Raw genomic sequence first — 24,334 nt, 5'->3', positions numbered from 1 at the left:
TGTATTCAGAGAATCAAATGTGAATAAAATCATGTAAAGACGGGAATGGACGCGGGTTCTGGTTTGGCGGTGCGAATTAGGCAAAATTGGGAGGCACAAATGACAAGAATTATTCACGTGAATGACTTCGCAAGAGTAGTTAAATGTGAACTCCAGCAAATCATTAGGTAGCCAATCAGCGTGCAGATCCTCTGGTGACATATGATGTGACGTACGGATTGGCAAAGATTCATTCATCTGGAATATATACGATTATAATAGACTGATGTTATCTCTGAAGCGCCTCTCGCAAATTGAGCGAGTTATACGCGCAAATTGAACAAGTAAACACAAAATATTCTTGCATTTGTGCAAATAGTGCAATTGTTCACGTGTGGTGTGAATGCAACATGACACACAGTCACACAGTTTCTTTTCACTTCTCTATGGATGAAGAAATAAGAATATGTTAAATCCAATATGAATTATCCATTATTTTATGCATGGTGTATTTAAATGTTAAACTTTCCCCCTCAATAGGACACCTGAACACATGATAATGAATGAACTCTATGCTGCTTGACTGATGTATTGTACAAGTAATCAAGTTCTGTACTTTGTCCACCACCACATACTAACGCAGTTTTTATGACCTAAATAAGCAACTTATGTCTTTAGTAAAAAGACTGATTATTTCTATTTAGTTATATTTAATATCTGTCACCAATGCAACCAGGTCAGCCAAGCTTCCTAGAAAGGCTTTGTTTACGTTTTCCTCAAAAGAATTCACAGTTAGGGAAATGTTTGACGGTTACAGCCTGCAGGTGACAATTTTAGTTAAGGAATACAAACACATGTACAAGACCAGCTAAGCAAGTAAGCAACTAAGACAAACTGCTTTGTCTAACCTAAATCAACACTAACAAAATCTTGCTTATAGTAGCTTTAAGTACAAGTGTTTGCTTGATAAAATATCACAACTCCAAATGCCTAAAAATATATGAAAGGTAAAGTAGCATTCATACATTTATATAGACAGAAAAACTGTTTGCAAGGAACATCACCCTAAGACTATTGAATCAGCTATAACACTTAACACAGAAATGGTGCATTCAAACAAGCTCCAGCTCTGCTTCTGTGGAGTCTCAGCTCAAATACAAAAAAATTCTTCTAAGGAATAAAACAAAACCAAATATGTGTCTCCCCTCTCAGTAACAACCTAAACCCGCCTTGGGCCAGAGAAGCTATAAGTGGCCTTATTAGGGCAGATATCCAGAGTCTGGGCAATGGGGGTAAAAAGGGCCAACACACGCGCGCGCACGGAGTGAAGCTCGTGAGAGTGAAGACAGTGTGCAGCTTGACTCGTACCTGCTTAGACAGCCCCCTCCCTACCTCGCCAGGGCAACTCTCTAAACGCATCCTCGGGGAACTCTGTCTCTCTCTGACTCACGCAAACACATGCACGCGCGCGCGCACTTACGCGCGGGACGCTCATAAAGGAAGATCCCAGCAGCAGCGGATTGTGCAGTTATCGGCGGAGTGCGCACCGGACCGGCTCGTCAACTTGTCCGCTGTCTATTTCGATCTCACTATTCTCGAACTGCTTTGGCAGAAAGCGGACTACCAGGCAGACTACCGGATAACGAAGAGACTCTACCAGCACACCAGACAGTCTCAGACTGGTCGTCATCGCCTGTTTTACTCCGGAGACTGCGGATTTTATCCTTGACACTGAGAGTGCGCAGCGTTTCCCCGAGATAAACAAAGTCTACGGGCATTAAGTCTGCTCATATTCATCCATCCAGTAGCTGGAAAATAAAAGCTGCAATCCGTGTTCCGGCCCGGTTGTCTTCTGCGTCCCTTCTCCGGTGTAACTGCACCAGGCAGACTTGGAGAGAGCAACAGTCTCAACCGGCATCAGTGAGGTAAGAGATGCTTATGTCGAGTTGATCCAAAATAGACACTGTAGTCACAGTGGCTGTTGTGCCAACATAGTGAAAGCTACTGTCACATCTTTGTCACAGGCCTCCCTGTAGCAATTAATCCTTTGGCAGAAATCAAATTGAAGATGGGCATCAAACGTGCGCAAAAATACATTTCTGGATTCAATTCATTTCAGGCAACTATTCAGATATTTAGATTATTCAAAGTGAAAATTCCATTTAATCACTAGTTTATTCTGGGTGTAGCTACCTATCCAAGTGCAACAACCTGGGAGGACAATTTCACACTTTGTACTGTCCGCCCACAGCCCCCAAGACTCTCTCTTTCTCTCACTTACTCTCTCTCTCTCCCTCTCTCACGCCTCAAAACTGGCCTATATGGATCCAACGAATATTACATAAAACTTACATTTCTCCCCTGCATGTCTTCCTCCTCCTCCTCCTCCTCCTCCTCCTCCTTATCCTCCTCTCTCTCTCTCTCTCTCTCTCTCTCTCTCTCTCTCTCTCTCTCTCTCCACCCTGTCTCTGGTCTAAGGAACCTGTTTAAAGGATACAAAATGCTAGTTTTGCAACTACCTGGTGTCTCTTACACTCACTCTGAACAGGAATGAGTTTTAGAAATACATGAATGCACATGTACAGAGTACAGAACTTCGAGTATTTGAATGTGAACTTCTTCTGTATGGTCGTTTTTATTTGTAATTATAGACAGGTTAGAGTGTATGGCAGATTAGGAGAGACGCAGATAGACCGAAAGGAAGGAAATTGCAGCATCAATTGTGGTTATGACTTCCTTGTTTTTTTGAGATGTCATTTTGTATTCAATGTGTGTATCAAGGTAGAAATTAGAGTCTCAATATGGCCCTGTGTCTCTTTTGCTGTTATTTTTCAGCCATTTTGCATCCTGCTGTTGCTGCTGTATGCTTGTGATATAGTACTTTTCTATTCTAACCTGTCTTGCATTTTGTGTCTATTTTTACATAGTTTTTGCCTTTGTCCATTTCTTACTCATTATTTTTGACTTTTTTTGTGTTATTTTAGTGTCTGTGATTTCATTTTGTCTCTTTCTAGTCATATTTGGTTTCTTAGTGATCATTTTGTATTGCTTTCTTGCTGATTGATTTTTCTTTGTAACAGTTTGTGACATGAAATAGTGATCATTTTGTGTCGCTTTCCTTCTCTTCTGCTCATGATTTTCAAAGAAGAACACTCAACACATACCTAATAAGGGAGATATAATAATAGAGATTAATGTTGACCTGTTCAGGCGTATACCTTGCACATCCCTGGGTCTGCGTCTCCATTTGTACTCTCATGGTGCTCAGACACACAGGACAGACCACACCCAGATTGAAGAACTCCTTCCAATGAGGAAACATTTGGGCAGAAATACAACAGCTGACCTTTGGGTGTCCCAACACTGGAAAAACATCCAGTCCAGCTCAGGCCAGTATCGATCAGATCTGATTGACTTGACATCTCTCCATGTAGTCAGGGATGTGCTGGTGTGATATCATCTGGACTGGTCCCAGTTGCTCCAAAGGTCATTGTAGTGCAGGACGGATCAGCTGGTTGTAAAAGCTCAAACATAGTCTGTCAGCATCTGGCATTCATTATCTTCAGTAGCATCATCTTCTCAGTTTTACAGCAAGGAGCCTCTTCTTTCTGTCTTAGCCTCCTCTCAGTTGGTCAGAGCTGCTCTGCCTGTTCCTTTCTATTTTTAGTCGCTATTTACAATGCAGTAGCTACAGAGGCAAGAAGAGTCTCACTCTGTTTCCCTTCATCTGTCTCTTTTTCCTCATATCTCTGCTTCTTTATAATTTCCTCTTTTTTCTTTTCCTATTTCCTTCAATCTGCTTTTTTTTTTTAAACTGTCCCTTTCACCTGTGCTTCTCTCCATCAAGCTGCTTTCTTTGCCTTCCTCATAGAGGCCAGGCAGTCATTCAACATATTATGCACTGGTAGCAGCTCTACTCAAACTGCCACCTGCTCCACAAACACATGCACACACACAGTACATTATACAGCGTGCGGCTGGGAAGACAGCGGAGGAGACAGGGGGTAGAGGTTAATCTCTGGATGCTTTTGACCCAAATCACCATACGACCTACATACCCTCCCCTAAAACAACCACCCCACAGTCCCCACCCAAGCATGTTTGTAAAAAGCAGTACACAAACACAAATGCACAGCTGCCTTTTGGATGCTGAGCCACAATGAGCGCACAACAAATTTCCGAAAGGCTTTGTCTGCCATTAATTACCTGTGACGGAACATGCTGGAGCTGCTAACTTCACCCTACATTGTCTTAAAGTAGAGAACAAGAAAAAGGTTGATTATAAAATCTCAAAGAATCTGTTTAATAAAGCAAATGTAATTAACTTGTTCTTCAGCTTTCGCCTCATACCTGAATCTCTAAGCAATTCCCTTCATGGCAAAGTGTCCCAGTTTAGACTTCAAGCTGCAAATCTGCTGCAGTAACTACTGCATACACACCTAGGGCACAGCCTAACAGCACACACTACTGCTCTGAACCAAGGTTATGCATTTTTCATTAGTTTTTATTTTTATTTCGTTTTGACTTTTTGTTTTCAATTTCCGTTTAGTTTTAATTCGTTTTTGAAGCGGGTTTGCTAGTTTAGTTTAGTTTCTATTTTTTGAAAATGCTTAGTTTTAGTTTAGTTTTTATTAGTTTCAGTATTAGTTTTAGTCTTTTTTGCCTGTGTGCCTGGCCGGGGGTTAGCTTCTGTTTCAGGGTAAGGGGGCTGGGTGCTCTCTCTTGCCTTGACAAGGTATACGAGGTTAGCCGTCTTATGTGAGCTTTTCAAATGGACTTTAAGATTAGTGGGATTTTCCCCCTTGAGAAATGGTCCACATATTTTATCACCTTCCATTGCAAGGCACTTACTCCTATCAGAGACAGTCATATTCAAAGTAATCCCAAATGGGGCTCTGCCGCTTTCTCCTGACTTTCGCTGCCATTAACGCTCTGCAGGCAAAGTGTGGACGCGTGCCTGCTTGTGCGAATGAGCCAAATTAAGTGAAACTGGCAGAAAACAAACAAAAAATTCATATCCTAAAAAAATAGGGAATACTGGTAGATACTCTGTAGGATTGTACTCTCCCTGGGGTGTCGGTCAGAACACACTGGACAGGAGACAGGAGGGAGCTTTAACCGTTTAGTGAATATTCTCCTTGTACAGCACAACAGTACAGCAGACCAAATGAGGCCACAGAGGCAAACACATCAAATAAATACACAAACATAAGGGTGATGGTCACAATATGGACACTTAGGCTAGCATTATTGACCCTCTATAGTGTTAAATAATATGGTGATTCACTGATACATCCTTAACAATGAAATAAGCAATAAACAATAATCATTGATACAGAGATAATTATTCAGATGCTACCACTACAAGTATACTAATAATCATATCACTCTAATACCACTGCCACCAATTAACCATTAACACTTATAATGATAAATGAACAGAACAGGATCATATGGGTGATTAATAATATGAGATGACGCATGCCCTCATGGCGTCTATTTGCTCTCTCGGGAGTTTTAACACACGTGAATGCCTATGAACAGGAAAAGTCAGTTCTCCGTCTCATTATACTTACTTGTTGGGCATTCACACAGGAACGGTTATAAACAGGGCAGGTGGTCGGAGCGAGAGAGTTTGTCTCTAATCCTCCTGCAATTCTGCCCCGCGGTGAGTGCGCGCGCCCGTCAGCTGCAGGCTCCGTTTGGCGCGCTCCCGCGCAGATGCAGAGAGCAGAGAGCAGAGAGCAGAGAGCAGAGGGCAGAGAGCAGAGAGCAGAGAGCAGAGACGTCCACCCGATCAGTCTCCATCTTTATTACATGTCCACTCAAAATACTGAGTTTAAGACGAAAATTAAAGACATTTTCTCTATCATTTTAGTTTATTTTAGTTAGTTTTGTAAACTCACAATACAGTTTCAGTTAGTTTTCGTTTTTTTGTGAAGCCTCGTTTTTATTTTTATTTCAGTTAACGAAAATGTTTTTTCACCTCTCATTTTCGTTATTTCGTTAGTTTTCGTTAACTATAATAACCTTGCTCTGAACTGTCAACATTTATCTTGCTGATGTTATCTAAAAGTCTGTCTTAAATGTGGAGAAAAGTTACCTTTAACTTCAATAATTTAAAGTTATATTTTTTGGGGCATTTTGGCCTTTAATGTACAGGACAGCTGAAGAGAGACAGGAAATGTGGGGAGTAGAGAGTGGGGGAAGACATGCAGTAAATGGTCAACCAGCCGGGAATCGAACTAGCGACTTCTGCAACGAGGACTATAGCCTCTAAACATGGGGCGCTTAGACCGCTAGGCCACCAGCGCCCCTAACTTCAGTAATTTAAGAGAAACTTTCACATAAAAACAGGGCTCTCACACGCATTTCAACCTGTTCACATGCTCACACGCCACACTTTGTATTTCTCACGCACAATAATTGCTAGGACAACGACCACCAAGTTGCGCCACTTTTCCTTCAGAAGGAGCTTGCCCCGCACCAGATAATCAAAAAGAAAGACAGGAATATAGCTGACCAACAGCCAATCAAAAAATAGCATCACTGTATCCGGGTAAAACAACACAACAACGTTACATTCCAAAGAAAAGGATGCAGACTGACCGACCGCCGACCGAGATTCGCAGGTCTGTCTGCCAAAATCTCACGCTGAACTGAGCTCAAAACTTGAGAGCCCTGTAAGAAGAAATTAGACCCCTCAGAAGAAGACAGTGCTACATGTGCCTCATTGTGACTGACAGATGGGCAAATGCTCAGAGAATTACTGTTATTATGCACTTTCTGCTTGCCTATTGTAAAGCAAAGGTATGTAGGCCTAATGGTTGGGTAACCTGGTAGCCCTAGGACTATGCTAGCAGTATACAGCATTCATGCTGCGGCTAGTCAGTTATACTGTAGGCTGAGTTAGCATATCTCCTGATTTACACACATTAGAAGAGAGTAACAAGTCATTCTCAGAATACACACGCAAAACTTACTTATCTCTTAACTCAGATTTGGCTAAAGATAATTTAAATGTAGCTTAGTTTTTAGCTAAACATCTATTTAGCTTTATCATACTTCAGCTTACGCTAATCAGTGTAGCTGGAGCTTTCTCTTCCTACTGCTCTTGTACTCCCTGTTTCTTATGTGTTGAATTTTGCTCAGCTTTTGGCGAAGTACCAGTGGTTTCAAAAACATACAAATTTAGAGAAAACCCGTGCTACAGTCGGTGTCCAGATGTATACCTCGAGTGTAGCGAGAACGCTAACAGGAGTGACAGCAGTGAAGCTGTCAGCGGCAGCTCCTTTCAAATATGACACTGACGCACGCAGGTGCTCATGAAACGTTGACGCTTTTGCAGTATAGTGGGATGACAAAAATCACAGTATCACAGGAAAACGATGTGAAAGTATGTGATGTGATCTCACAGGGCAACATGATCTCTTAAGACAGTATTTTAAGTGACCCGAGTGGGTGCAATCAGCTGGCCCGGAGTCTTGCAATCATGCATTTGGGCCAGCATGCCAGTTCTAATGTCGAGTTTTGCTTTATGTCTTTCTGACTGTATGCTTAACAGAGCCCTGCTGTACAATATGTACAATATGATGCAGCACAGCAGATGTGAACATTACAGCCCTTTTAGCTAAGGACACAATGTGGCTCGATGGCAATATTGAAATTCTGTTGATTAGTCAGTCCACCACTTTGGTCCAGACTGAAATATCTCAACGAGTATAAGATGGGTTGCTATAAAATTTTGTATAAACATTCAGGGTCCTGAGAGGGGGAAGAACCCCCTTAAAGCTTTGTTAGTCCTAAAATATCTAAATAACTGTAGGCTTGTCAGTTATGTTTGCCACACGTATTATTACATACATTTATTGCACCAATTTGATAAAGTAAAAAAAATCCTCTGTTTTTCTGAGTTAACCAGACAATTATCTCTAAATTATGAGAAAAAGAAATCATGAAATAAAAAAAAAATCTGCTCTGTTTTTCTGAGATACCAGTGCCTAAAATAACCCTATTGAAGCTCTCATTTAGACCACTTAAAGGAAACAAACATACCCCACCGTTTAATCCAGAGATACTAATGTCTTTATGTAACTTGGCTGTGTTACCTTTTGGTATTAGTATACAGTATATGTAATATTATGTATGGGGGTGTATTTAATTTATGTTGTTTAAGTTGTAGCAGGCTGGTTACTGGAATTTGCTTAACACCACAGCTGTGAGGTCAGACACAGAAACACAAGAGGACCAAATATCTTCTTTTGATTTTTAATAGGCAGAATGGAAGGAGGGGGAAGCGTCAATTTTGCTGATTTTTTTTTAATCTAAACAGGAAAAGAACAATAATGCATATATTAACCAAATGAAACTAACAATATATGGAAATGAGAATCAAAGGTATAGAGAATCAGTGTATTGATACAAAAAACATCCAACAGAAAGAAGTTCACACTGTACTCATTTACAGTTGCTATCAGGATGAGCCCATGGTTCATCTGCAGGTACTGGAAGTTGCAGGTTTAGCCATAAGTTGCGTGCCCAGCTGGGGGCCTCAATCATGTAATTCCTCCACACTCTCCCAGTTTCCTACTCTATCCACTGTCCTATCCTCTCCAAATAAAGGTATAAAAGCCCCAAATATAACTTTAAAAGGTTATCATCAAGTCCCTCCTCCCACTACCTGCTACTCTGGAGAAAGCTCCTCCTCCAGAGCTGCTCTTCACAGCAGTGTGAGTTTGTCGATTTTGCAGAGGCGCATAGGACTTCAGATGTGAAGCTCTTTCTGATCTGCTGGATGTTGCAGTGTTTCTTCATATGTCATGCTTCATGGATATAAGAGGATGCATCTGAAATGCATGAAGGCAGATTAGTAATAACTTAAGAGACAATTAAGCAAATGCTGAAAATACTGGATACCCATTACCATATCCATCATTAATTCAGAAAAACAGAGCAGATTTTTTTTTCTTCAAAAATAATTAACCATAATTCCAAGATAATTATCTCATAATTGTAAGAAAAAAAAGAGGATTTATTTTCACAAGTGAATGCAAAAAGCTTCTGTACAATCTATAAACGTACTGTTGCCACTTTAAATGATCGATTTTGACAAATATTAGAAAGATTCATTGTGAGAGTCTCATATTTATTTGTCTAAGTACTTATAACCAAATGATAGCATGCTAACATGCTACACAAAGGAAGTGAATGTAGTAAATCATTACATCTTTTGTACATTGGGAAGTTAGCATTGCCATTTTTAGGATGTTGACATTCTGATGTAAATATGTTGCTAACACTTTTTAGCTGTAGCTAACTGTGGTGTTAGCTTTTTAATGATGCTAACATTTAGACAATGCTGACAGCTTGCTTTGTTATTTCACAACAGTAGTATCACCAACCTTCATACATGTTTATCATTTGACCTTGGCTATGGTCACATTTGACTTCACTGCTTAGATTACTGCTCAATAGAGTGATCCCATTAAGACCTGCATTATGCGTGATTAAGCATTTAATCAGAATGAAACCATTTTGACATGTGCAGAGTTGTTCCTCTGATCCTTAATGTTTCTAAATAGGAGAAGAGGAAGTTGTTCCTGTTGTTAGCGAACACCGTTATTGCGATCGTCAGGCTAGCCTACTGTGAAGGTAATCAGTTGAAATGAAACTTAATATCCTCACTATGAGTTGTTGCATTTGAATTCATTAAGAGTAAGCTAATATTAACATGTACAAAAGGAACAAGATTCAGCGCTCAGCAGACCACAGAGGACTTGCCTTAGAGGATGCATTTTTTGATTCTAAAGTAAAGTCACGATAGGTTCTCTTGCATCCTAGAGCAAAGCTTTTGGAGTTTCTCCTGAGCAGATGGTGCATTGCCTGCTGGGAAAAAGGACACCCTACAAGTTGTATCCCCTCAGTTAGAGCACCTTTTATGAGGCAGATGTCCGTTTTGTGACAGTAAGCAGACAGGGTTTAAAAGACGTTTTTATGTCAGGTGGTTATATATTGATGCTTTGACAGCCTTCGTGAGCACATTAAATGTTACCTCTGGTTTAAGTAGAGTGTCTTATTAGTGAGGCTTTTACAACAACTGTAATGAGACATCAATAACTCCTGGCCAGGCAACAAAAGGAAGAGAGATTATTAATGTGTGAAGTAATAGATACATTTTTTGAAATTTGTGAAAACGGATAGGGAGCATTCAGCGAGGATGCATATTGGGAAGACAGCAGGAGACAGGTGGAAAAAAGATACCAGACAGCAATGAAATAAAGAAAGTGCTGCAGAGGGGCAACCTGCTGCAACTCATCTTTTGATTTAAAACTCAAAGCGCAAGTGAAATGGCAGGATACAAGAAGCTTTCCATCACTTATGTTTGATTAATAAAACTCTATTACCATGTAGTGTCTGAAAGCTTGATATTTGCTTAGGTTTTAATTAGCTGGTGGCTGACATGCAGGAGCTAAAAACATAAACACATGGGTGAGTATTGAGCAAACAACAGGAATAGTAATTTGAGAAGGAGATGGAGACAGGGCAATGGAAATGATGAAGAGAGAAAGAAGATAATAGACACAGGGAGGTAGATGAATGAGTGAAAGCAAAAAGGGAGGGGTGGCATTGTTCGAAACATCACATTGATTAAGACTGCTATTTATAGCACAGTATTTTTATCACAGTAGTTTAATCACAGATAACAAAAAAGAAATTCGTAGAAGTACTTCACTTTTTCAGGAAGATCATTTAAATGAGGACTGAGTGAGACATTGTATTGACTAAGAGCCAGGGGAACAGAAAGCCTGCGGGGCGGTGACGTCATTCGGCACTCTGTGCAGCAAACGAAAATGTGGCGGATCCATAGCTCAGAAAGCCTTTTCACTTATGAAACATTGGGCCCCTTGATTCTAACAGAGGAAGGGGAAATAAGTCTTCAGATTCCTAGCTGGAAATTACAGTTTTGTAGTGTTTAATGACATGAGAACATTGTAAATGGGTCTTAAGGATGCACTTGCTTTTGGATCATGGGAAGAAAGACTTTAACTGAAGCTGCAGTTACATGTTTAATCTTTTTGGACTATTTCAACTGAAATGACTGCTATTGCTAGCTTACAAAGCCAATTCCATGTGAGTTGAAAAAAAAAAGAGAAAAATGTTGATAAAGAAATATAATTTAGAGCCTATATTTAATTGAAAATGGTGCAAAGACAACATATCAAATGTTGGAATGTTGGCTGTGATATGTGATTGGGCCCTCAGGTGGCACTGGATCAAAAACAGACATGACTCTGTAGTGGAAGTCACTGCATGGGCTCAGAATCACATCTAAAAACCATTGTGAACACAGTTTGTAGCTACATTTCAAATGCAGGTCAAAACTGTACCATGAGTGAGTGGATATCTTGCACCACCATGTTTCCACCGTAGCATAGAAAGGACAAATTAGCAACATAGGATTTAGTTAGTGGCGGAAAATGTACCAGTTGGAAGATGAAGACGATAGTTGTTGTTGTGCACCGAATAATTTGTATTCACAGACATTTTAATGGCAAAAACTTGACAAATGGACAGTCATAATTACAATGCATCACAGGTGTTTCTTGTTCTCAGATGCCACCTTAGATTCCCTGACGAGAGGGGTGAGCAAGGGAGTGTTTCAATCTGGAATTGAAGATTTAGAAAAATGTTCCCATTTCTACGCACTATGGGCCCAATCTACTAAAGGTTTGCGTGTATAAAAACACATGCAAACTTGATAGCGCATGCAAAGCAGATGTACTAACCGGGTGCACCAAGGATTGCTACTGTCAAATGAGCAAAATAGCGCTCGCTATCCATTTAGCATGTTTACCTTCATGAATACATGCAGATCATGAGAACACGCAAAATACTGGAAGAAGGAGATGCAAATGTAATCATTTAGTACACGCAATGTGATTTATCAAACCTGAAGCAGATAGTGCGCAGCGTTTTTGCGTCTATATTAAGCACGTTTGAAAGGCAGGTGCAAACTGGCACAGCGTTACGCACAAATGGCAATCACAAAAAGGAGCCATGCCATATCACCTGTGGAGAAACTCCTTGCAACACTGCATTTTCTTGTAATAAAAAAATAATAAAACAACACAAATTCAAAGCAGTTCAGCACCACGGATAGCGACCGCATCATTCTGACACCCACTTTAACTTGTTCAACTAATGAGAGCACAGTAGGCCACTGTATCAACAGCTATAAAGTTTAGTAGAATTGGCACAGCGGCCCACATGTTCACATACAAACAAAAAAACTATATGAAGTACTCGGCCTACTCACCACTGTTTGGACGAGCCTTAAGCTCTGTGGACTTGTCCACGATGCGTTGTATGTGCATTTTCTTTGCTCTGTCAAGTCCACTCAGTCTCTCCTGTCCCACCGTGCTCCTCAATCGGTTTTTAATTAGTTTTAACTTGGAGAATGAGCGCTCAGAAGTTGTGCAGAAGTGACGAGAAGAGTAAAAAAAAACAGGAGGGCGCAAACCTCACCGCTGGGTGGTTGACAATGAGCATTTTTGCCAGATCCCTAACAGACTTTTTGTCTCACCTTTTCATCCATTTTTCTTGTGTTTGCCTTGAATTGCTTTTTACAAAGTAGTAGTTATTGTACTTTGGGACTGAGGCATTTAGATAAGGAAAACATGTTATGTAATTGAAATTATCTAGCCTTACACTCTTGGATGTTCAGAGACAGGATACATAGCTCTGCTTTTTTTCACTTTCGGAAAGAATATAAATTTAACATTATCCAAAGGTTGCTTAAACATCAATGATCTTTTTTTCCTGTTTTATGGCAGATGGCATCCAGCTTAATAGTGCATTACTACCACACATCAATTATCTATTAGAAAAGAGTGACTGTTGATGAGAATCTAAATCTAAATGTTAAATGTTGAATCTAAATGTTACATCTAAATGTTGAATGTTGCTCTGCGACCCTAAATATTTAGCTAATATGCAAATTCACTCTGCAGCCTCGCGGAAGTACCAAAATAAAAGCCTCATAAAGCGTCCATAATGTGCACTGATTTAAGGGAAAAATGTTGGATAGGCTGTTTTGGAGGCCATTAAGAGAATACGCAATGCTCAGAGACAGGACTGACCCAGTATATGTTACGGACAAGCTAAGTTGGTATTGCTAAGTCTGTATCATTTTTTGAAGCTATTTATTTAGGGACTTCCGCTAGCTGGCAGTGTGAATTTGCATATCAGCTAAATATTTTGGATTGCAGAGCAACATTTAACATTTAGATTTAACATTTAGATTTAGCATAGTAGATAGTTGATCTACGAAGATCCAGGCTCTGCCATCAGCTAGTTAACATTCGAGGGGTGGACATCGAGGTGGTGCCAACCTACAAATATCTATGCACCTGATCTACTAAAGGTTTGAGTGTATAAAAACACGTGCAAACTTGATAGCGCACGCAAAGCTGACGTACTAACCGGGAGCACCGAGGATTGTGTCTGTCAAATGAGCAAAATAGCACTCGCTATCCATTTAGCATGTTTGCCTTCATGAATATGCAGAATACATGTAGATCATCAGAACGTGCAAAATACTGGGAGGAGGAGATGCAAATGTAATCATTTAGCACACGCAATGTGATCTATCAAACCTGAAACAGATAGCAAGCTGTATTTTTGCGTCTATATTTAGCATGTTTGAAAGGCAGGTGCAAACTGGCACATCGTTACACACAAATGGCAGTCACAAAAAGGAGCCATGCCATATCACCTATGGAGAAACTCCTTGCAACCATAGACTGTAAATCTTGCAACACTGCATTTTCTTGTAATATAAAAATAATAAAACAACACAAATTTAAAGCAGTTCAGCACCACGGATAGCGACCGCATCGTTCTGACACCCACTTTGACTTTTTCAACTAATAAAAGCACAGTAGGTCACTGTATCAACAGCTATAAAGTTTAGTAAAATTGGCACAGCGGCCCACATGTTCACATACAAACAAAAAATCAATATGAAGTACTCGGCCTACTCACCACTGTTTGGACGAGCCTTAAGCTCTGCGGACTTGTCCATGATGCGTTGTATGTGCATTTTCTTTGATCTGTTATTCTCAATAGATAACATGACATGTCCACTCAGTCTACCCTGTCCCATCGTGCTTGTCAAAGGTTTTGTAATTAGTTTTAACTTGGAGAATGAGCGCTCAGAAGTTGTGCAGAAGTGATGAGAAGATTAAAAAATAACAGGAGGGCGCAAACCTCACTGCTGGGTGGTTGACAATGAGCGTTTTTGCCAGATCCCTAACAGACTTTTGCTTTGTCTGTAACTCTTTGGGACAGTTGCTGGATGATGATATCAAGACAGGCATTAAAAACGTTCATCCGAAAGTTGCTCTCTGCGTCAGTGAGGCGACTGTCTTCATCGTAGTGACGCCTAACTTTTCTGGCCCTGGTTGTTTCAAAACTGCAGTTGACTTCCCAATTAAGTAGCTAGAGCAAGACTGGCAGACTTTTGAACTAATTATATGTTCTTCATCTTCTTTTTATTTCATTGGCAGATCTTCAGTTTTTTCTCACAGCGTTCACCTTTTCACAGGCCTCCCAAAACACTGAGATGTCTCTGCTGGAGTTCATCGATGTGTTCATTTGCGTCCTCCACTAAAACCTCCAACTCCATGGCTTCAAACTTCATTTTTCGTTTACGGCCACTCTGCTCTCCAAAACTCTTCATGGGGACAGCCGATTTAGCAAACGCAAAATCCTCATTTAAGGGCGGTCCGTTCCGCTTTTGCACTTGTTATCATTTGCGCATGCAAACATAGTAGATCACCCGCAACACACCCAGAAATAGCACGTGCAATGTTTTAGTTTGCACACGCAATATAGCACCCGTTATTTGAGATGTTAGTAGATCAGGCCTTACACTTGGACAACAAGTTGGACTGGTCCCTTAACACAGATGCACTCTACAGGAAAGGGCAGAGAGACGCCTCTTTTTCTTAAGGAGGCTCAGATCCTTAGACATCTGCAGTAAGATGTGGACCAGAGAAACAGCAGCAGTGGACGGCTCATCTCTGTGCGCTGCAGGACTAAGAGATACAAAGAAACATTCATCCCTGCAGCCATTAGGCTTCTTAACTCTCCAGCCAATGGGAAATGAGCTGGCAGGCACCTGAATTACTTGTTTTGTGTGATTTTTGTAATTTTATCTGCCAGACACATGAATTTCCCTTCAGGGATGAATAAAGTACATTCTATTCTATTCTATTCTATTCTATTCTATCTAACTTTTAGCTTCATATTTAGCATTTAGATTTAACAGCAATGATTACTTAATGAATTTGTCACGACAAAAATAAAGTGGAAAAGATAAAAAATGTTGCTCTAAATGTGATAAAAAAAGTGTCTTTGAAAAATTCACACCACATTTTTATGACATTTTGGAGCTACATGTGGATAAATGTTGCTGTAATTTTCAGTGTGCACAACTTTACCGCCAGCGCCCCATAGAACACTATCAATTTTACCATATGATATCCAGAAACACTGTTGTTATTATATTATTCAATAAAAATATTTTTCCTCTGAATAAGAATGAACAATAGCAGAATTTTGGACCCTGTTGGATAAAAATTAAAACAATGTCTCGTGTGATGTTTTAGTTTATGTACTCAATTAGCATCCCGGCTATTCTGCGAAGGAGGTGATGAATTCTGTGCTGCTATTTCCTGACTCACAATGCCCCCACACTCACTAAACTGTCATGAAGGACAATTGCATAATATCAAGTATTATTTAATGTGCTTTAAAAATGCTATTGTTGTTTCTGATAGAAGCACCTCAGTGAGATCAATTCTAAGTGCAGACTAGACAAGCACTGTGCTCTCCTGAATCCTCCAATGACTCACACAGAAACACACACACAAAGGGTACATGAATACAAGTAGACACACAAGGGAAGGTCTATTGTTGAGTGGGTATAGTGGACACATGCGTGGGAGGGGAGTGAGTGAGAGAGAGAGAGAGAGAGAGAGAGAGAGAGAGAGAGAGAGAGAGAGAGAGAGAGAGAGAAAGAAAGGATGCAACAGAAAGGAATGAAGGCATTATTGCTGTTGATGGTTAGCAACTGACATTTTTGGCTGTATCTGGAGTTCAAAATTTGGATTTTGTTAGACAGACAAAATACAGAATTGTAATTAAAGGGATCCTTCATTTTTTAAAAATGTAATAAATTGTTTTGGTTTCTTTTTTTCTAAATAGGGTTGTATGAGGTAAGCATATTACTAATAGGGTTTTAAGAAATTTTAAGAAAGTCTAACACAAACACTGATGTTGATGTAAGCCTTCTTTGTATTTAGGAATATTTCTGAGCCTTACTCTGCCATCAGAAAGCCCATTTGATTTAGCAATATTTTCAGCACTGACACGTACATGTTCTTCCGCCTACAGCATAGATCAACCACTCAGGTTCATGAGCTTTGAAAGAGACAAGAATACAACAAAACTTAAAATACAAAAATAGTGAATCTGACAGCACTGATGACACTCTGTTTGCTGTGGAAGAAGGAGATCTTACAACCAGTGTTGTACCAGCTCCCACTGAAATGAACTAGCTCGAAGTTCAGTTCATGCAGACCAAAATGAACTAGTTCATGTTCAGAGTTCTTTCTTTTTTATTCTGAACTATGTTCATGTTCGTGTTTTTTAGCTGCACCTTTATTCTTTTTCAGTAGAGCCTCCAATGCTTCAGGCCCCAGTCCTTAATCACTGACATTTTTGTAAACCACATGAATTACTGTATTCCACAATAGAATCATGAACAGATATCAAGAGTAAAAGCCACGAAAATCCAAATTAAACACAGGAAAAATGTGCAGCTTTGAAAACTTAGAAACACACATATAATTCTACAATCTGTCAGCTGAATATTTGACCAAAGGATCCAACTTTAAAACAGGTAAGGGTAAAGAAACACTGAACAAACAAACACTAAAAGTGAACGATTCCTCATCAAAAAGCTACACCTCTCTAAAACCATAACAGGTTTTAGCCCGTTGGGATCTGTCCTGATTGGTTGATAGAACTTCTTCAAATGTTCACAACAGCTGCTTCACATGTAACGCTTACTACATCTAGACTGCTGGACACATAAGGCATGCTGAATGCCTGTTGAGTGCCATAAATCTGACTTCAGCTACAGTAAACACAGCACCTGGTAACTCTCTGTAACATTTGGTACTAGCTTATCCTCCCGGGATGTAAGCGGTCGTTCATCAACTCCAGAGGGAACAATGCACACTTTTCCATTCATGAGTTGCAAAAACTGACTGTCCCTTTAATGAACTTTAGTTTTTTTTTCTTTACCAATGCTAGCTCACTCTTTACAGAAAGTTAAGCTTGACACTAGCTCTGTACGGTGACATTGCTTCACTGTCCTTTTCAGCAAACAAAGTATAAGCAAGCTTCCCAAAATGTAAAGCAGTAAAAATTTGGACAAAAACCCAATAGTTTTTGATAAAGTCCCCCTTACTGACCCGAAAACTGCTTTGCACTTACAGAAGGGCATATCACTTACCACTGAGTTTGACCTGATTATTTGTACTTTTCACCAAGGCTGACTTGTAAGAAAAGCCTGCACGGATAACATCATAAACCTGAACATTTAATTTAACATTTCACAAAAAAGGAACCTTGTCAAATTGTAATCATCTCAGTATACCAAACTCACATTTAGTATTTAATAAACTATAAAGCAAAAGTTTAAAATCACTGAGCTGCTACCATACAAATATTTATGATTTCATTAAAATATGAGGAAAGCTATTTAACTAAATGTAATGTTTTATACATTTTTCTTCATCTCCAATTACAGCTTATACATTTTGATATAATCAGGGTTTTTTAACTGTGAATTGAATTTCCTGCTACTAACTTGTGGTGTAAGATACATTAGATAGGAATAGTTGAAGTGGAAATTGATGCACTAAGGAGGAAGGGCTGGTTAAATCATCCTGGAAGAGTGACTCAGGTTTTTGGTTAGATTTTAATTTTAGTGAACTTAGCTTAAGTTATCCTGTAAAATTCAACTTTTGTTGTAGTATAATATATAATGAATGGTTGTTCTTGGCCCTCTTCCTTTCTCTCCTGAGACCCAGGCCTTTTATAGGCACATGAGCAAGCTCTTTTTGTTTCATTAAACATTGCTGATCTACCGTGTAATGTACTCACTTCACAGCCTCTGAACAACTGTCAGCTGAAACAGGATGATTGATATTGTTTGTCTAAATCTTCACTGCCGTAGAGGTGAATTTCCAAATGCAGTGGTGCCTTTTACTGTTCTCTTTCTGCCTCAAACAGTCATCCTGTCAAGGTTAGATTTAATCCAGCCTAAATACACACTGTCCTTTTTCTACTATTGGGGCTCACACACTAAATATTTCCTCTACTTGCAGTAAGTGGTTATAAACTGTTTTGTAGCCTGTAACCATGAATCTTGAGAAATTGTTAAACTACAAAAGGCAATGTACAAGAAGTGAACCACAAATTGCAAAACTAATAAAAATGTTAAAGCTGTAGAAGTTGTTCTGAAGTGAAAAAACGCCGCCCCAAGGACACAAAGGAAAGCAACTGATTTATCTTGTGGTGTCGAGTGGGTCTGCCAGTTTTGGCAGCATTTGTTTGTACTCTGTGAATTTGACAGCCTCTTTTTCACCCTTCCTGTAGGTGGAATCACTAAGTTGCTGCAGGGCACAGTTGTACTGTATTGAGTGTTTCTACCTACTATTTTGTACTGTTTAAAAATAACCCAGGTCTGCTTGCTGTGTGCAGGTAGAAAAGCCCTACATCAAGCTGCAGCCATGGATGAGATGGACCTGCCCCAGATGAAGAAGGAGGTGGAGAGCCTCAAGTACCAGCTGGCCTTCAAACGAGAAAAGTCCTCCAAAACAGTCACTGAGTGAGTAGTTAGTGCATGATAGCTCTAAAAATATCAAAGTTCAGGCCACCCAAAAACCTATGGCAGTAGCTCTGAGGACAAAAATACAATAGCTTATTTATTGCCAAACACACTATGCACCCTGGAAGACATTTAACATGTTAAAGTAAGACAGTGAACAAATTATTTTGCCTCTCTGCCTACACAGTGAGTCAAGAATGTAGCTAAAGTTTTGTAACCGGTTTCTTACTTTAGAGCTCTTCAGATTGAAGCAATAGTTTGACTTAAGGAACTTATCTGTCCTTTTTGATCAAGGTTAGTTAAGAAGATTTCATGTCCAAACAGTAAAATGATGAGTGAGTAGCATAGCTTAGCACAAAGACTGACACTGGTTGTCCAAATACAACAGAGGGAAATATTTTAGGATAGCTGTTAAATACCATGTGACATATTTGGACATTGTGTTACACTGATTACTTGTTTTTTTCGGGTTGTTTAAATATCTGTTCATTAAGGTGGTATTGATGTTTTCTTCTCATCTTAATGATAAACGTCTGAATTTAAAACTATTAATTCACCAGACAAAATTCAGAAAGACAAATTTAGGATAAAACCATATACTGTATTTATAAAATTCTCATCTTAATTGTGCTGTTGTTTGCGACCATTAAAGACACCTTATCACAATGTTATTACCCAGCTATCTTAATGATCTTACGGTTCTGTAAGATTCTTGATTCTGATTGGTCAAAACCCCTTGACAACCCCTTTACAACGGTCATTAACTTTCAGTAATATAAGCAATCCCAGAGGTCATTCATTTTTAATCAATAAAATAATCTTTTAATCAAGTTTTTTGCCAACCTTTTTGTATTTTTAGTTAGTAGCCAGGTAATAAGCAGGATTATGTATGGTTAGCAGGTAGTTATGGGAATGGAACCATACATTATCCATTACATAACAGCAGCCTTCAATATTTTATGTATTTTTAAATGGACAATGGCAACAGATGCAAATTTAAATCCCTGCTTTATGGCTAATAAGTAAGCCACATCTGCTAAAAAATGCTGAGTGATCTTGTCTAAAGTGCCACAACAAATGAGAAAGTAACCCTTGAGCTGAGATTGTTGAACCAATGCATGTTTCCAAGGTAACCTGAGTGCTTTATATAAATATGCACCAATATGACCAACAGTGCTTCAAGGAAGGAACAATAGAATAGTTTTAGTAATGAATATAATACTCCTATGAAATATGAACTATGAAACTATGAATACAGCTCAGACATTCCACCACACTGATAAGTCAGGGATAGGGGTTCATTAACTATTGCTAACCTTGAAGCTATGGACACAGACACAGCACACTTTGAAGCAAAGCTGCAGCCGTCAGTAAGTTCTCTTCAGTTCTTTTATGTCCGTCTCATGCTCTCTGTGGTGCCACTAGATGAAGGGCCAATCAGAGAAACTCAAAAGAATCACTTCATGTGAGGCTTCATCAGCGTTGTGGTTTTAGAGGAGCGCTTTTGACGAATGCTGTTTTTCATGTAGAGCTCTAATACACTCGGGGTCAGTGTTTGAAAACCTTGCATCAAACTTTTGTTAGGATGAAAGAAGTACTGAAGAAATATAAGAAACAGTGATGTGGATAGTGATTTTTTAACACAAGTAAACTGTTACTGCAAAGATAATGAGCAGAGTTTAAGAAGGTCTGGATACATTTTTTAGGGGTTCTCTGCCTCACTCTCACTTCTCTTCCACAGCGAGCTAGCTAGCGTTGCATAGGCTAATGCTCGCTAGTTTTAGCAAACACTACAAGACAAGAAGTGAAAACAGTATTTAATGTAATGTTAATTTGTGGGTGCTGAAAGTTACTTTAAACAGTAGCACAAGCAAAGACGTAGAAATAAGGGTGTTGAAGTAATACCCCTTAAGTTATGAAAAAATAGGCTTTCTAAGAATGTTATAGCCTAGTTTATACTTCTGCGTTGAGCCTACGTAGGCTATGGAGTAGGCTACCGTGTAGGCTATGGAGTAGGCTACCGCGTAGGCTATGGAGTAGGCTACGCCGTTGCTTTGACGCAGAAGAATAAACCAGGCTTAAGTGTTGTTAGGTTACATTAGCATTGTAATGCTAGTGCTAGTCAACTTTTTGTTTGTGGGAATCAGACAAAGAGGAGCTATGTTTTTGATGAAAAGTTTCCCTGTGTCTTTTTCAAACAAACATAAACAAGGGACGAATAAATGGAAGAAATAAGGACCTTATGTTTCAGAGGGAATTTAACACTAATTATAGTTTTGCAATCAAATATTAAGAGAAAGATGCATTTCATACTTACTTATATTACTCAAATTAGTTCATGAAATACAACTAATAGAGACAAGAGAAGATCATTTTTATAATTAGCAAGATGGAATTCTGTTATACAGAATAACAGCACTGCTTCAATCCATGTGCATGAAGCATTAATAATAACAAAACTATCACTGCAGGAGTAAATTAAATTTTGTGACTTATGGCTTGTGGTTACTCAGATTCTCTTTCTTGCCTTTTATGGAAACAAGGATAGAGGATGGATTGTGGGTAAAACACTTCCTCTGGAATTTGAAAAATGTCTCTGACCCTCTCTGTCTCTCCATAAAGCTTGGTCAAGTGGATAGAGGACGGCGTCCCAGAGGATCCCTTTCTGAACCCGGAGTTGATGAAGAACAACCCTTGGGTGGAGAAAGGAAAATGCATCCTTCTCTAGAAGAAACCATCAACCCTGCCATGACCCGTCATCTTTAAACCACCATGACCAACACACACCTACAGATCCCCCCCTGTGAACCCCACGGCCAGACAGCGCCTCTTAATCTCTCACACTGAATGTACAACAAATGAAAACCCCAAACTTCCTGAACACACACCCCGACAAGGGCACAGAAACACAGACGGAGAATCACACTCACACACTTTGATTCAAAACTTTGGGATTTTTTCTGACTGCCACACACTCACTGCAAGTTTATTCCTGCCACGGCGATGCATCATTAATATGATATATGATGACGATGATCAATACTCTTATTACCTTTCTCTATATGGATATATGATGACTTATTTATGCAGCTGCTAGTCACAAGCTTTCTTTCCTCTTTATCAATCTCTTCTCTTACTGTAAGCATTCAAGTTTTTTCTTTTTCATTCATTCTTGATAATTTGGCATAAACTGTGGAGTCACATTCTCTCAGGCTGCAGGCTGACTGCAGATATGAAGGGAGAATTAAACCAGCTGCTGTTAAAGAAATTATAAACATCATCAAAGCATAACCTGCTGAAACCTTGATTAAAAGGAGCCAGCAGAGCTCGTGACTTGAAAGTAAGAATAAAGTAAGACAGACTATTTAAACAAAAAATACAACTGAACTTATATCTATATATTAATATATATTATATATATTAATCTCATTTATCCCTCTTTCCAAACCCAACTCGGTTGAGGCAGATGGCTGTCTAATATGAATCTGGTTCTGCTCAAGGTTTCTGCCTGTTAAAAGGAGGTTTTTTCCTTGCCGCTGTAACTAGCCAAATACTGAGAGATGCAATGCTCATGGTGGATTAAGGAGACAAGACTGAGTCCTGTAAGAAGGGACTAGATCTTATCCTATCCTGATTATTGGGTCTTTGTGAACTTAGAACTTTCCAATTACACCATGGTCCAAATCCAGTGTGACAACTGTAAATGTTAAGTTTTCTAAGTTAGGTGCAAAAGTTCAACGATCTAATCCAACTCACATCATGAACTCCCTTACATGACTCAATTCATGTATCCAGTATACCTATTACATCCCAAACTTCAGACTTAGCACACGCTATCATATCAGTATGAGTTATCAACGTATGAGAGTTTATAGGCTCTTGTGGTGCTTTTGCAAACAAATTAAAATTGAAAATTAACATTTCAGATGTTGATTAATCATGCTACTGTTACCATCTATTTTTAAGATGAAAAAATTAGTTCCATGGACTTGTTCCACAGAAGTTAACTAACTAATCATCTAAATGCTTAAAATAACCGGTTTTGACACAGTGTCGGAAGACTTAAGTCTTTGTAGCTGCTCCTGACTTCAGTGCCCATGTTGCTTTCAGGGCAAAAAGCCTGTTTGCATAGAAACTAATTAAGCCTCAACACAGAAATAGGACCATGAATGAATAGGAAAAACCTTCTCCATGGCAGCAAAACTAGTCATGTTTGTAATTTTGACAGCAGTCTCCCTGGTGTGACTCCCATAGTTTACAGGCTTGCATTTGATTTCACACAACTCGTATAGCATGATTATCACATTTACATCCTAAAGATGACATCTGCAATCAGTGTTGTTTTGCTTCGGTGTCTTTTGGTCTGAAAGTGCCATAGCAGCTCTGTTTGTGTTGTCAGAGCAGAATGGAGCTATGGGTCTCTGGAGGGGGGGAGGATGAGTTTACTGCTCCCTCTCCTGCTTAGTTACAAACCCAGTGGACGACACACAAACACATGGAAACGCACAGAAACACACAGAAACACACAGAAACACAAACCCACGCACTCAACATTAAAACGATCCATGCAAGCACACTATCGCTCTCCATATTTGTACAGACAGACCCCTTTAACTTATTAACTTATTGATCAATACTTAGTTTATTTATTTATTTATTTATTGGTGGGACCCTTCGTTCACTTTAGCTTTGTTTAGTATGTCTGCTTCCCTCTTTCTCATACCTGACATTCAAAGGAAAAAAACAGAAAACGACCAAAAATCGATAACACCTCGCCAGGACATCATCTACTACTGCCTTGTACACAGTTTCCTTAAACAGAGAATGTAAATATGTGGCATGATCACAGCTGACCTCAGAACTGGCCTGCGTGTGCGTGCATGCAATTGTGTGTTTATGTGTGCATTGTTTTGGGTTTTTTTCTCTTTAAATGTCCATATAAATCTGGATGTTAGGCTCCCTTGCAGATTGTGGAGCACACACATGCAGCTATGTAACACACACACAGGCAGGCTTGAGGCCAAGCAAATCAACTTTAACACACACACACACTGCTTAGTGGGAATGTGTATAAGGGGAGGAGTGGCAAGGATGTGGGATTCTCTAAATGACTTGGGACAGGGAGCCTCACATCATCTCAGTACTGTAATGAGCCTCAATATATACATTTTCCTCAAGATGACCCATTTCCCTTAAGGCTACTCAGTGCTTGAATGATTTAAGTCTTATAATGTGTAACTGTAGTGTTTGATTTTCCTTATGCTTCATACTTAGAGCAATTTCATTTTCCACGATTTGCTAATAAATTGTTTTTGTTTTTATCAAACATGCGTGCATCTATCTCACATCTGCATTTGTTACTTCTTCAAAACATGGCTGAATCAAAGACTC

The 24,334-nt window shown here is 39.4% G+C and overlaps 1 protein-coding gene across 1 annotated transcript; it reads left to right on the top strand.

The window, feature by feature from the left end:
* Positions 1 to 1,510: 1,510 nt before the first annotated feature.
* gng13b (guanine nucleotide binding protein (G protein), gamma 13b) lies at positions 1,511 to 22,384 on the top strand. Its single transcript, XM_034711819.1, has 3 exons — positions 1,511 to 1,904; positions 18,817 to 18,943; positions 21,566 to 22,384. The coding sequence occupies exons 2-3, from the start codon at positions 18,846 to 18,848 to the stop codon at positions 21,669 to 21,671; spliced, it is 204 nt and encodes a 67-aa protein (XP_034567710.1). The 5' UTR covers positions 1,511 to 1,904; positions 18,817 to 18,845; the 3' UTR covers positions 21,672 to 22,384.
* The last annotated feature ends 1,950 nt before the right edge of the window (positions 22,385 to 24,334 follow it).

This window comes from Notolabrus celidotus, chromosome 20 (genome assembly GCF_009762535.1).
Source record: "Notolabrus celidotus isolate fNotCel1 chromosome 20, fNotCel1.pri, whole genome shotgun sequence".
In the NCBI taxonomy this organism is placed as follows: Eukaryota; Metazoa; Chordata; class Actinopteri; order Labriformes; family Labridae; genus Notolabrus; species Notolabrus celidotus.
The sequence above is the reverse complement of the archived record's forward strand: the minus strand, read 5'-3'. Positions and strand labels throughout refer to the sequence as shown.

Coding starts and splice junctions, on each gene's coding strand:
- gng13b (XM_034711819.1), top strand. CDS start 18,846: ATGGATGAGATGGACCTGCCCCAGATGAAGAAGGAGGTGGAGAGCCTC. Junction 18,944..21,565: donor TCCTCCAAAACAGTCACTGA/GTGAGTAGTTAG, acceptor CTCTCCATAAAG/CTTGGTCAAGTGGATAGAGG.